Source organism: Neomonachus schauinslandi, chromosome 1 (assembly GCF_002201575.2).
Source record: "Neomonachus schauinslandi chromosome 1, ASM220157v2, whole genome shotgun sequence".
Classification (NCBI taxonomy): domain Eukaryota; kingdom Metazoa; phylum Chordata; class Mammalia; order Carnivora; family Phocidae; genus Neomonachus; species Neomonachus schauinslandi.
This window is the reverse complement of record NC_058403.1, coordinates 79995465-80009721: the sequence shown is the minus strand read 5'-3', so window position 1 is coordinate 80009721 and position 14257 is coordinate 79995465. Positions and strand designations below refer to the sequence as shown.

At 38.1% G+C, this 14257-nt stretch overlaps 1 protein-coding gene across 3 annotated transcripts in view; it reads left to right on the top strand.

Moving 5' to 3' along the window:
* The window catches only part of VPS8 (VPS8 subunit of CORVET complex), a 237786-nt gene that overhangs the window by 171633 nt on the left and 51896 nt on the right, over nt 1-14257 (top strand). For all 3 annotated transcript variants that reach the window (XM_044914623.1, XM_044914617.1, XM_044914619.1), the window contains 4 exons: nt 627-708; nt 1069-1151; nt 11284-11364; nt 12968-13137. In XM_044914623.1, coding sequence (XP_044770558.1) covers nt 627-708; nt 1069-1151; nt 11284-11364; nt 12968-13137 — 416 coding nt within the window. The remainder of the gene's footprint in view (nt 1-626; nt 709-1068; nt 1152-11283; nt 11365-12967; nt 13138-14257) is intronic.

Below are 14257 nucleotides of genomic sequence, written 5' to 3'. Positions count from 1 at the left end.
GCTGTTACGAGATTGAAATGAGAAACTGTGTGTAAATCATTTAATTGAGGACCCAACATCATAAGAATAAATAAATGGTGGGTCTATTAATTTATCTCCTGATGTGGTTGGAAATGTTCATTGAAATAACGTTAACTTCTACTTCTGGGTCTATGATGACTAAGGAAATACAGAACAGCGCTTTGTAGAGGACAAAACTTTGGACAGCCTTTATTCATTTCTGTTGCTTGATGTGGCTGAAGAGAAATGGGGGGGGTAAGGTAGCAGAGGGGGCAGGTGGTCCTCTGTCCTCTCCTGCAGTACAAGGGGTCACTTAGACTTGGTCAGTGGTGCGCATATAGCATGGTGTATCAGAACGGGCCTTCTCCTGAAGCCCAGAAGGTTGCAGTTCCAAGGTCTAGACTTATTTCAGTTTCTTTATTTTCCCAAGGCGTGTGGTAAAGATACCTGTTCTAGCTGTGGTCATTGCTTCTTACTGTCTTGTCTCTTCGCAGTCAAGTGTTCTATCTTTTCTTTTTAAAAGGTTTATAAACAAATGTATGTGAGAGGTACATCTCAACCTGTAAAACACTATGCTGATGTTAATCTTAAAAATAACAGCGCTTTGGTTTCCTCTGACATTATAGGCCCTTTGGTTTCCATTGTTGGAGGCAATGATGGCCCCTCAGAAGCTGTCTGGTTCAGCTGCACCTCATCTACACCCTGACGGTAATTACATTCATCAGAGTCCACCTATACCATCACCCGTTTTTATCTGTGAAAAATTTTCACTATGATACCTTCTCCCAGTATCATAGTCTTACTGTTTTTCTTAATGCAATCATAGTATAGTGTTAATCTCACCTTTTATGTTTAGTTCTTTCTATGGCACCAATTCTGTCATTTGTCTTGAGTAATAGTAGCTTTGTTACTTATCAGCAGTTACCTTTAAAATATCCAACTGGCCCTGGTTAGCTAAGTTTCTAGGAAGCTTTTATATAAATCCACTATTTTCCACTGACTTATAGGGAAAACCAAAACCTCTTATTTTAAACTAACCTTAATATTAACATTTTATTATTTTAACAGCTCTGAAATCTTTGACCATGCAAGTTCTAAACAGCATGGCTGCATTTATTGCCCTCCCATCAATCTTGCAAAGAATCTTACAGGTGAGTTAAAAGGGGAGAAAATTCAATGTTGATCAGTTTCAACTAATATTCTAGTTATGCTTAAATAACAAATTAAGCTAATGTTCAAATGGGTCTCTAGAGTAACGCAGCTGAGTTTTGACCTTGCTGACTATCTAACTTATGACCGTCTTCCTTGAGCCTTTCCTGGTGCTCCAGGAGTGTGGGTTTACCTGGCACACACTGGCGACCTTCTGTGAGGATGTGCAGCCTTCACGAGTTCCCTGGCATCTGGGGATTCAGATATACAGGCTTCCTGTTCATGTGCTAACTGGGAGAGAACCACCATTTATTTCCAGCTAATTGTGCTTTTTTAGATTAAAAAAAAGATAACCTACACATTAATATAGGCATTTCTTAATCATTGGTTGTAACTTAGGTTTTCCAACTCATCATAAAAAAATTTTTTTATGCCCAGCACTTATCCCCTGTTCTAAATTCTACCCAACTTTGTATCCACAGTCTTTGTAGGAAATATCATTTCAGCCTATTTCCTTCAGCAAAAAGGCCTGAACGTTCCCAACATCATCAAAAGAACACTAAAAATACCCTAAGATATATTTTTCGAACAATCTGTGAACATTCCTGGGGAAACAGCAGGAATAATCCTTAGAATCCATTTTGTCTTCCTTCATTTTATGCAACACACACACACACCCCACCCCACCCCCCCCAACCAACCAACCAACCCAGAACAACCCACCAAAAAAAACAGTACTATGATGCCACTGGTCTTTATAATTCTCAAATGATTTTTCTCCCATCAAGAATGTTCCTGGCAGGGGCGCCTGGGTGGCTCAGTCGTTAAGCATCTGCCTTCGGCTCAGGTCATGATCCCAGGGTCCTGGGATCGAGCCTCGCATTGGGCTCCCTGCTCTGCGGGGAATCTGCTTCTCCCTGCCGCCGCTCTGCCTGCCGCTCCCCCTGCTTGTGCTCTCTCTTGCTGTGTCTCTCTCTGTCAAATAAATAAAATCTTAAAAAAAGAATGTCCCTGGCAGCTCTCTTTTAAGACTTGCCAAACTCAACTTGCATCTGGTATGAAGTGTCTGGGCCTTTGCTGATACAGACTGCTGCATCCATAGGCTCTCATCAGTTTATGTATCTGCACACGCACTCTCTCATTTGATCCTTATCATGTGGTGGAAAGTTCTTTGATATAAACTACTTCTCTTATATCCATTTTAGAATATGTTAGTCATAATGTTTTTAATCATATACAAAGTAGTAATTCCATAAGGCAGAAATACTTTAATTTACCAAGTATAGAAAAAATGATAAAGTCAAAAGTGGCTTCTCTCTCAATGTATGCATTTTGCTTTATGTTGAGCTTTAACCACACTTTGATACATAAATTACAATAAACAAAAATCGATTTTTCTCTTGGCAAAAGCATGCGATTTTTAAAAATTTTGTTTTTCAAGGCTCCTAACTTTGAAGGCTTTTGATATTAGAAAATCTTCACTTTATTTTGAGTTACATTGGCACTTACTTTATTTTTTTATTTTTTTGGCATTCATTTGAATTGTATTCTGAGCATTTTCTGCCTTCAGTGGTAGAAAAGGTACCTTCCACCTTCTACTCTCACTAACCAGGAGGGTATGCTCTTTCTTAAATTCCTCTTTTGCATGTTTGTGATTACTATAATAATAACTCTACCTTATACTTGTATAGAGATTTTTATTTTTTTCAAGGTGCTTTCACAGATAATATCTCATTTGAAGCTCACAACAATCTCTTCAGGTAGGTAGGGCTACTACAGAAATTTCTGTTGATGAAGGACCAAACTGAAGTATAGAAAAGTTAGTACTTGGTCTGCTGTTAGTGGCAGAACCCGGGCTACCACGGAAGTCTCTCACCTCCTAACTTACGCTCTTTCCTATTACATCGTGTAAGCTTTTCAGTTGTTTTAGTGCCTGGTCTTGTGAGGAGTTAACTAATTTGTTTATTAATTATATGTTACCCTGTTTGGTCATTTCCTGTATAGATGAAACGCTTAGCTCTTGTCCTAAAAGAGCTTTTATGAGAGACAGAAAATGTTCTGATGCTATTCTTTGGGCTCTAAGCAAGTAATGGTGGTCACCTGGAGGATTCTCTGCTGTGAACCCCACATAGGGTGATTGCCACTTTATCCCTGCATTTTCAGGCCATGTGATTACAGCAGGAGCAGCATCTGACAGCAGGACCCTGACTCCACTAGATTGACTCAGGGTGAGCAACTGGCCTAAGCAGGGCCCAGTCAGTGCCTTTTCCAGGAAATTATAGAACTAGACTTGAAAAGGACGAATGAGCCTCTCTTCAGGTCTCTACGTTATATAAGGTACAAAGTTCAGCAACTGACAGTGACTGCTTTTCCATCATGTGGCTGAAATAGTAAAAAAAAGTTACAGAGAGAAGGAGAAAAGTAAAGCAGACACACAAAGAGGAGAATAGACAAGATGCATGAAGAAGAGAAGACACCAGGAGAGGATTCAAGACACAGGGAGAGGAGACGTGGCATTTGATGCCTGATGGCATTTGAGTCCTTCATTGTAGTTCTAAAGGCTCGCCTGCATTCCTTTGCTTGGATCCTTGAAACAGCCCAGTATCTTTACAATAGTTATGTTTTTTTAATAAGTTGGAATGAGTTGGGTTTCTGAATATATCTAGTCAAAGGAGTACCAATAAAAGTATATCTGAAACAGACTGGGGGATTTGGGAAGATTTCCTGGAGGAGGAAATGTCTGAACTGAATCTTAAATAGCCTAAAGGAATTAGGGGGAAAAAGGAGATAGGACTATTCTAAGGAGAGTGAACTATATATACAAAGAATGTGAGGTAAAACATGGTACATTTGGAGGAGTTGCAAGTGTTAAGTATGCTTGGAACATAGGACAAGAATAAAGGTGAGTCACGGAGCTGAAATTTGAGAGACTGGCAGGGACTGTGTTCTTAATTGCTTTGTGAAGCATAAGGTAGGACTTCGGATTTAATTTTAACATTAGGAGATTCTCATCAAAGGATTTTAAGCAGAGGAATGATGGGATGACGATTCTCTTTAGAAAAATCATTCAGCCAATATGTTATACAGGATAAACTGGAAGGGATCAAGACTGAAGGCCTAGAAATACCCAGAATGTAATAGGTACTCAAAGTTTGTTAATCGAGTTGCATAGAACGGCTAGGAGAAGATGGATTTGGAAATTAGTAGAATCCACTTGACTTTTTGACGTTTAGAGGTAGGGAAACATAAGAACTCATGTTTCATGTGACTAACAATGAGCAGTGGGGAAATATGAGACTGGACTTTATGGGAAGAGGTAAAAGTGGAGACAGACTTGGAAGTTGTCAACACGGAAGTGGTAGTTCAGTTCTTGAAACTCGGTGAACTTTAGAAGGAAACGAATTAGCGAGAAAAGCAGAAGGCTAAAAGTGGATTCTTGAAAACATTTAAGAATCAGGTCTATTTATCGATTTTTATTTACCATTAGAACGGAAGGACCTTTGGAATAAGACTTTCCTTTGCTAGTACTCTATCACCATTACCTAGCCCAGAGGCACCTGGCATATGGTAGGAACTAAATATTTTTAGAGTGAATAAAAGTCAAGGGTGGAGGGATTCCACTTCTGAACCAAAATAGAGTAACAGAGACCGGATTTGCCCCCTTGCTTGAAACAACCAAAAAATTGGACAAAGTATATGAAATGTTTTAAAAAAACTGGATATCAGGCAATAAAGGTCACTGATAACTAAGAGACAGGAACCAGACAAGGTAAGCCCTATGTTTGCCCCAGCTTAACGTCTTGAGAGACTTTCTAGGCAATAGTGCAGGAAGGGGGATCCCAGCCAGTTTCCAACATATTCATTGCTTTGAGGAGATGGAGCTGAGAATCAAGAGACCAAGGTGGCCAGAGTTTGTAGGCAAGTACCAGGCAAGAGAACTCTGGAGATGTGCAGAAGGCCCCCCTCTCAAGTATAAGTGCTTGATCTGAGGAAACTAGCTAGGCCAAGGAAAGAACCACCTGGAAGGTTCGGAGGGAATAATACTTGCACTCACACAGGGCCAACAGCAAGACTAGAATGAAGACCTCATAATGCACAGAACATGGGGTAGAGTACTCAGAAGTACTCAATAATGGGAAAAGGCCCTAGACTACACATAGCTCCAGTCATGCCTTGCAAATCTTAATAGCAAGACCTGAAAGGATCATACTTTCCAAGTAATTTAACTGCATCCCAGAACAAAGATTAAAAATACTCCTAGGAATACAAAAATATCCAGGTCCCAACAGTGTAAAATTTATAGTATATGATATTGAATCAAAAATTACAAGGTATTCGAAAAAGCTGGAAAATGAAACCCAGATATGACGTTGGATATTAGAATTAGCAGACAAGGACACCAAAGCAGAAGAAAAGATAAGTGAATTTGAAAACCTAGCAATACAGCCTATGCAAAATGAAACAGAGAAAAGTGAATTAAAAAAAAAAGAATTCGTGAACTCTGGGACAATTTCAAGCAGCCCAAAATATGTGTCCTTGGAATCCTGAAAACAGGGTGTCAGAAAAAAAAAAATACTTGAAGAAATACTGGCTGAGTATTTTTCAGATTTATTGAGAACTATTAGCACACAGATCAATAATCCCAAACCTGAGCAATATGAGGAAAACTACAAGGCACATCATAGTTGTTCAAAATCAGGTATTAACAGAAAAGCTTAAAAGCAGCCAGAGAAAAAAGGAATAAAAATAAAGATGACAACACATTTCTGCCAAACAATTTTAACCACTTTGACCTAGTTGACATTTACATATCAACTATAACAGCAGAATACACATTCTTCTCAAGTTGTACATGGAATATTTACCAAGATAGACTGTTCTTTGGGCTATAAAGCAAATGTCCATAAATCCAGTGTTTTGGATTTTAACCATTCTAATAGGTGTGTAGTGGTTTTACTGTTTTAATATGCAGTTCCCTAATGAACAATTACTTTGAACACCTTTTTATGTGCTCACTTGCCATCCGTGTATCCCCATTATTTGGGTTGTTTATGTTTTTTAATTGTTGAGTTTTAAGAGTTCTTTGTATATTTTTTATACAAGTTTTTGTCAGATATATTTTGCACATATTTCTCCCAGTTGGTAGCTTGTCTTTTCATTCTCTCAACAGTGTCTTTTCATTAAGTGGAGGGTTTTTTTTTAATTTTAATGAGATCCAACTTTTCAGGGACTTTTTTCATGGATTATGTATTTAGTGTTGTATCTAAAAACTCATCATCAAACCCAAGGTCACTTAGATTTTTTTCCCATGTTCTAGAAGTTTATAGTTCTGCATTTTACATTTTAGGTCTGTGATCCATTTTGATTTAATTTTTATGAAAGATATAAGGGCAGTGTCTAGAGTAATTTTTCTACATGTGGATGTCCAGTTGTTCCAACTCCAGCACCATTTGTTGAAAAGACTATTCCTTTCTTCATTGAACAGCCTTTGCTCAGTTGACTATATTTATGGGAGTTTATTTCTGAGTGCTCTCTTCTTTTCCAGTTATCTATTTGTTTGGTCTTTTGCCAGTGCCACATTATCTTGATTATTGCAGCTGCTTTGTAAATCTGAAAATCAGGTAGTATCAGTCCTCTGACTTTGTCCTTCTTCAATATTGTGTTAGCTATTTTGGGTCTTTTGCCTTTCCAATATAAACTGTAGAATCATATTGTCTCTATCCACAAAGTAACTCGCCAGCATTTTGATTGAGATTGTCTTTGGTTTTGTCTGGGTAATGCTGGCCTCATCAAATGAGTTAGGAAGTGTTCCCTCTGCTTCTGTTTTCTGAAATAGATTGTAGGATATTGGTATAATTTCTTCCTAAATATTTGGTAGAATAAACCAGTGAAACCATGTGGGCCTGATGCCTTCTATTTTGAAATGTTATTACTTAAGGATTCGATTTGGTTAAGAGACCCAGGCCTGTTTATTATCTATTTCTCCTTGTGTGAGTTTTGGTAGATTATGTGTTTCAAGTAGTTGATCTGTTATATCTGTTATCAGCTACTCTAACCAGGAGTTTTTATGTTCTTAGGTTTTGGGGTGGTTTTTTGTTTTTGTTCTTGTTTTTATCTTGTCCCTTGTCATCATTTTTTTTTCATTAGTCCCAGTTTCTAATCCACTGCCAAGTGTTCTCCACTAGAATATTTTCTAGATTATTTCCTGTGTTTCAGCAGAGTACATGGAACATAGTATATACTCGATAAATATTAGCTGGCTCAATCACCTCAGTAGTTCTCAGCAGTTCATAAAGCACTTTTGTGTTCTTTATCTCCTTTCACCTCTGTGTACATTAAGCTGGGGAAGTAGTGAGATCCCCACGTTGCTCGTGAGGAAAGTGCTACATTAAATACCTTTCCTTAGCTTACTCAGTTATTAAGTGGCCATAGCTGGAACATGAACCTAGGTCTTCCAACTCCGAAGTTTAGGCCTTCTGTACCTACCATCAGCCCTGGCGTATTTCAGATCCACCTCCCTTTATCAGGTCCCCTGGAGAGAAGAGAGGGAGTAACAGTTATTTAGACTGAGCAGTTGCTCAGACAGTTACTGTTTTTCCAGAGATGTTCTCATGATAGGAGGTTCTCAAAGATCTTCTTGACCTCTAAATATTTATTCAGACTGATGCTTGGAACCTGAATTGTGCAGCCTTCTTCCATGAACAGTAGATGATAGGTTAGTTGGGAGTGTTTTTAAGGGACCATATTTATGTTATATAGATTCTGCCTTCACAATTTGCTTTTATTGAGCTTTCCTCTATGGCAAAAAGTAATTCTTGGCTTCTGAGAAGCTGTTTGTGACTGTCTTACTGAGGAAATTAAAGCAAACAAATGATTTATATGCTGACCTACTGAGGGCATTATTCATATTTTAAAGTACTGCTTGATTGGGAAAGATTTTAATTACAAAACAAACCACATACATGCTACAGTAGGTCCCAGAAAGCAAGAGCAGGGAAAAGTGGCCATCCATCTTTTTCTAAAGAGCTTTTTAAAAACTAGGTTTCCGTGAAGTGCCCAAGTGTACTCTTCTTTTATGGTTTACAAATAAGTTGAAGAGAAACCTCAGCAGTTATTCATTGCTGAAGAATCTGACATCTTTGGAAAATAATTTGAAAAGCTAGTGGATTGTGTACATGCTGTGCTAGAAGCCTTGAGCTCCCTTTTGCACTTTATAATTTATGTGTTGTCCCAGCATGAGGTAATTTTCATGATTTTGCCTTTAAATTATGCATATTAAAGTGAAATGGACTGATACAAATATAGACATGACCTATAAAGATTTCTTCCTTTTCCCAGAATTTAACCTTTTAAAGACCTTTTTAGTCTCCAAACCATCCTTGTCAGAAACAAATGACAGAGCTTTTCTGTGCTAGAGCTATATTAGTGTATTGAATGCACGTATTACAGTAGATAATATAATGTGCTTTTTATAAAAAGGTATTACACTGTCCCTTGATACTTTGAGAAATAGCTGTATTTATTAAGAGCTGACCAAAAGCATAATTAAGCATAATTAAGTTCAGAAGCATTAACAAGGATCTATCTCCATGCAAAAAAAAAAAATTAAAAGAAAAAATTATCTGGTGAGTATATGGCCTGAGTTGTTTTTCTAATAAAAGATTAGTCTGAGATATCTAAGGTCTGGCCCTTTATAAATGGTCTGCACATGTTTGACAGGTATCTTTACCTTAGTGACACATTCTCTAGCTGTGAAACAGAAAATGTCCCCATTAAGCTTCAGTGATGGTTTAATCCAAACTTGTAAACGTGTTAATTAGTACACAAATACAGAGTTTTTCTGTGCCTTTCATTTCTCAAGCATAACCTCAGCAGCAGGGACCAGGAACCTATGGCAGACAATCTTGTGCTGCTCTAGACCAACGAAAAGTGATCTTGGTTAGAAACTACTCACCCAGTCTTCCAAGAGCCATCATCAGAGTCTAAAAGAGAAAAAGAAGTAAATACTCCGACTATGTGCTATAAGAGCAGGAAGACAAGATTTCTTCTCATATTTCTGAACCTCTCTCATGTGTTTTTCCTGCTTTACAGTCTTGTCTAAACATCTGAACTCACAATTACTTTTAACGCACCAGGATTTTTTTTTTAAGATTTTATTTATTCGAGAGAGAGAGAGAGAGAGCATGCATAAGCAGCAGGGGGCAGAGGAAGGAGCAGACTCTCCGCTGAGCATGGAGCCTAATGAAGGGCTCCATCCCAGGACCCCAGGATCATGACCTGAGCCTAAGGCATATGCTTAACCGACTGAGCCACCCAGGTGCCCCTAATGCACCAGGATTTTAATCACAACCACTCCCTAAGAAGTAACCAGAATGTTACCCGTATTTTCCAGCAAACATTAGCTTATTATTTACTTTATTAGTTTATGTATCTATACTGGGGAGACCAATATAACATGTTAATTAAAAGCATGGTTTCTGGTGTGCCTGGGTAGCACAGTCCTTTGGGGGTCAAACTTTTGATTTCGGCTCGGGTCGTGGTCTCGGGGTTGTGGGGTCGAGGCCCATGTTGGGGGGCTCAGCACAGAGTCTGCATGGATTTCTCTCTCCCTCTCCCTCTGCCCCTCCCCACTGCGTGCTCACTCATTCTCTAAAATGAATACATCTTAAAAAAAAAAAAATACATGGTTTCTGAAGTACCTAGATTCAAATCCCAGTGTATCTGCTTACTAGTTCTGTGATCTTAGGGAATTTTACTTAGCCTTTCTGAGCTTGAATTTCTTCATTTATAAATGTTCTGGAAGGAATGTAATGATATGGCACATATAAATAGTAGCTATTTTCATCGTTGCTGTAGAGTTGGACTCCCCTTTTTGGCATGGGAGAGTCGCTTATGTCAGACATAACCTCATATTAGAGTAAAGTAATAGACTTGACATACTCAGTTATTAGCAACATTTTAATTATAATTCTCAGCCTAGCCAAAGGTACAGTAAAATGAGCACACAAATACGCTGATGGAGATAAAAGTTGCATAATACGACTTTGTGGTAGAGCAATTTGGCAGTATATATCAATACCCATAATAATCTTCTTTGAATCTGTAATTTCCTTTCTAGAAATCTCCTCTAAAGAAAGAATCAGAGATTCAGACCAAAATTTACAGCTACCAGCATTTAACAGTCATGAGTGGGATTTGGGAAGGGGGAGGCAAACTTAAATGTCCAACAAGAGAGAATGGTTGAATGACACGTGGTATTTTCACGTGATTCATACTCTATGGCTGTTAGGAAATAATTTGATGATACTGCTCACAATATACTATCATGAAAGTATGTAAAATACTCAAATTCTCTACACTAAGAAATACATCTGTCTCTCTTATGCTTTCTCTCCTTTCCCAGAAACAAGACTAGAAAAAATGTGCATCAGAATATCAATAGTGTTTATCTCTGTGTGGCTGGATTTGTGGGGGGTTTTTTTGTCTGTTTTATTATTTGTTTCTGTACACTTCAGTGTTTTCCAAATTGTACATAATAAACAAGTTACTTGGCATACCTCAATGGAAAAGCAGTGGAGGAGAGAGTGGGTGTCTAGGTGTCTGTTGTTTATCAGTATGAAAAAAGCTTTGGAAAACTGAAAGCTGCTGCTTGGATCCAGAAACTAATCTACTAAACTGAAGTCTTGTCTCCTAAACTGAAGCAATTTAGTTGATGGGGGCCAGGAGGTGGCCCAGTGTGGGTCACAGGAAGGGTTGTTGGACAGGTTCTGATATTCAGGTGAATGTTGGTTTTAATGTAGCAGATAAATAAGGGTGCAGAGAGAGACAGGTGATGTTTAATATGAAGGAGAGGAAGCTTCTTGCCGAAACAAAACCAGGGTGAACTTTAATGAGACTTGCAAAAAAGATTGTTAAGTAAGGGGCTTGTACCACTTAAATTTTATTTACCTTTTCAAAATATTTGTGATGGCCAGAGGGAAACCGATATGCATTTCCCCTGAAAGGTTCATAGAAGAAAAAATACTTTGTGACTGTGGGAAAATGTTTGGGTATTCGGCGTTCCAGATAACTTATATATTAATCTTAAAATACCAAGAACAGAATTATAAATTTTTGCAACTTTTTTCTAATTAGGATCCAGTTTATGGAAAAGGAAAACTTGGAGAAATCCAGGGACTGATTCTGGGAATGTTGGATACCTTTAACTATGAACAAGTAAGCTACTTTCTATTTCTAAGGCTGTCCTAAGGTAAAAAAAAGCTATTTCTTTTTTCTTTGCACCTATACTTTTTCTTCAAAAATTCCTGTCTATTTAATGGAAGTTTGGTAGATTGAAGTGTATGCTTTTTAAAAAGTTTTTAAATCTCTTGGTGTATCTATGTATACACACCCACACACAGAGATATTCTAGAATGTGGAAATGCATCAAATTTGGACTCATTTATTTGATTCATTAGCAGCGGAACAGCTCTTTTTTTCCAAATGAAAAGTGTAAGAAACTTTCTAGAAAAATAATTTAACGCAAAGATGTAACCCATGAAAAGAAAGAGTCAGCCTGAGTATAGAAAATGGCAAAAAAAAAAAAAATCCTTTTCTTTTAAACATTCTGAAGCAGATAGTTGCCACTAACCAAAAATGGTCATTAGTTTTCCTTTAACTCAGAACTGTCTATAGCATTAGTTCCCAATAGGAGCCAGCATGGTATACAGATTTTTTTCTTAGTATACATCAAAGTGACTCATGAAGCCACCTAGGAAAAGCACCATTTAGGCATGTTAGATACAGTATCTACTTTCTTAATAATCCAAGAGAAGAAAAGAAAAATTGGGGGTGACAGAGCTTTTCTTAGGGTGTTTAAGAACAGTTTTGCTCAGTGTACCCAGTGAAACAGACACCCCTGCAGGCCTGGACTCCATGTTGGCAGAAGGGAAGCTGAGGGCAAGGCAGCAAGTTTTTGCAGACTCTTCGAAGAGGAGGAAAAGATGGGGTTGATTGGAAAGAATTGCAGTGGTAAGACCGTTAGACCTAAAAATTCTGCATTACAGATAAAATTAAAGGACTAGCAAGGAGGATGGGCAGTATGTCTTCCCATTTGGGACTGCACATCTAAATGATATATATGAATGTTGAGAATTAGGTAGTATAAAAACAATACTTCACAAGCACACAGAGCCTTAAAAGGACTTAATGTGATAGCTGTGAAAATGTCTTTATGTGGCTTACTGACAGATGTCATAGTCTTAAGTAGATTCAAATGACTTGTAAGTGCTGATTAGGAAAATGTGATCTCTCTGCCCAAGGGAGATGAAAACTGAGTGATGGCCATTAGCTTTTGCAGTGAATGGTTATTTGAAATATTGCCACAGATGCAGTTTCTATTAAAAACAAAAAGCAAACAAAAAAATGGGATTTTTTGGTTGTTTATTAACGCTTTGAGTCATTCAGAGGGAACTTAGTATAAAAATGTAATAAATAAATAGGTTTGGCTTTATCTAGTCATTCGAAAGCCATCAGTACTGAATTAAGCCACAGAATGGCAGAGCACACGTTGCTCAGTAGAAACTAATAACAGCCTTTTAATAAGTATTTTGAGAATCTTAATGTAGGCAGTTGCTATTACTTGCACAGCAAAGTTAACCACTTAAGTTTGGGAGTATTTGGTGTTTGTTTTATCAGTGGTGTGCCTTCATAGTATATTCTAACTTCAGTTGTTTGTGGCTGAAAACTCAACAGTGCTATTCCTCCCTCACCCCCTCTGTCTCTTTCACTTAATAAACCATTTGTGTGTGTGTGTGTGTGTTGTTTTGGTCTTTCATAGACCCTGCTGGAAACAACTACTAGCCTTCTAAACCAAGATCTCCATTGGTCATTGTGTAACCTGAGAGCTTCAGTCACCAGAGGACTGAATCCCAAGCAGGATTACTGCTCTATATGTTTGCAGCAGTACAAGAGACGCCAAGAAATGGCTGATGAAATCATTGTCTTTAGGTAAGCAAGAGAAAGGAAATGTTATACATATGGTGTGTGACATGTATGGTATTACCAGGCAGGGATCCACATGGATACACAGCCCTAGGCAATCATTCTAGCAGTGAACAAAACAAGGCAAAGTTCCTGTCAGAGACCTTAACATTCTGTGTAGGGGTTGGGAGACTATCTGGGTGGAGACGGTAGAAGATGGACTCTGGAGCCAAACTTTTTGAGTTCAAATCCTGATTCTACCACTTACTTCCTGTGAGACTTTGGACATGTTATTTCATCTCTTTACATCTTAGTTTCCTCATCTGTAAATTGGGATAATAATGATACCTTTTCCTTAGGGTTTTGTGAAGATTAAAGGAAATAAATTACATAAGACACCTGTAATCATGCTGACATATAGTAAGCATTATGTAAGTGTTTTAGCTTCTATTACTATAGACACAGGAAGATTGGTAGATTTGATGGTTGGAAGGGGAAGAAGTTCTCATCACACGGAGTCCACTCATTCAGCACATATTTATTGAGCTCATACTGTATGCCAGGCACTGGTCAAAGGGATAGGGTACAGTATGAACAGAACAAAGGATCTGTTCTCATGGAGTTTACCTCCTAGTAGTGGGGACAGACAAACAAGTAAAATGCCTGCTGGTGACTATGGTGGAAAAAATAAGACATGTTAAATGAGAACAGTGTTTGGTGGGGGAAGATATGTTTATATAGAGTGATCAGGGAAAGCATCACTGATACGGTGACTTAATAACAGACAATTTAAAAATTAATAAAAATGTAATAATCACCTGGAATAAAATAAAATATGGTGTAAAGGAATGTTGGGAGCTACTAATTTCGAAAGAGTAATTAGGGAACGCCTCACTCGTTTAGTGACATTTGAATAAAGACGGAAGGGAAGTGGCCATGCAGTATCAGGGAGAGAGTGCCCCAGGCAGAGAATCAGCAAGTGCAGAAACCATGAAGCCGGAGCATATCGGTGAACTTGAGGAGTAGTGAGTGGGTAGGCTTGTGTTGACAGAGCAGAGTGAAGGAAAGGGAAGATGATAAGAGATGGCTTCAGAGGAAGAACAGGCCAAATCACGTAGGAACTGGGTCATTATAAAGAGTTAAAAGT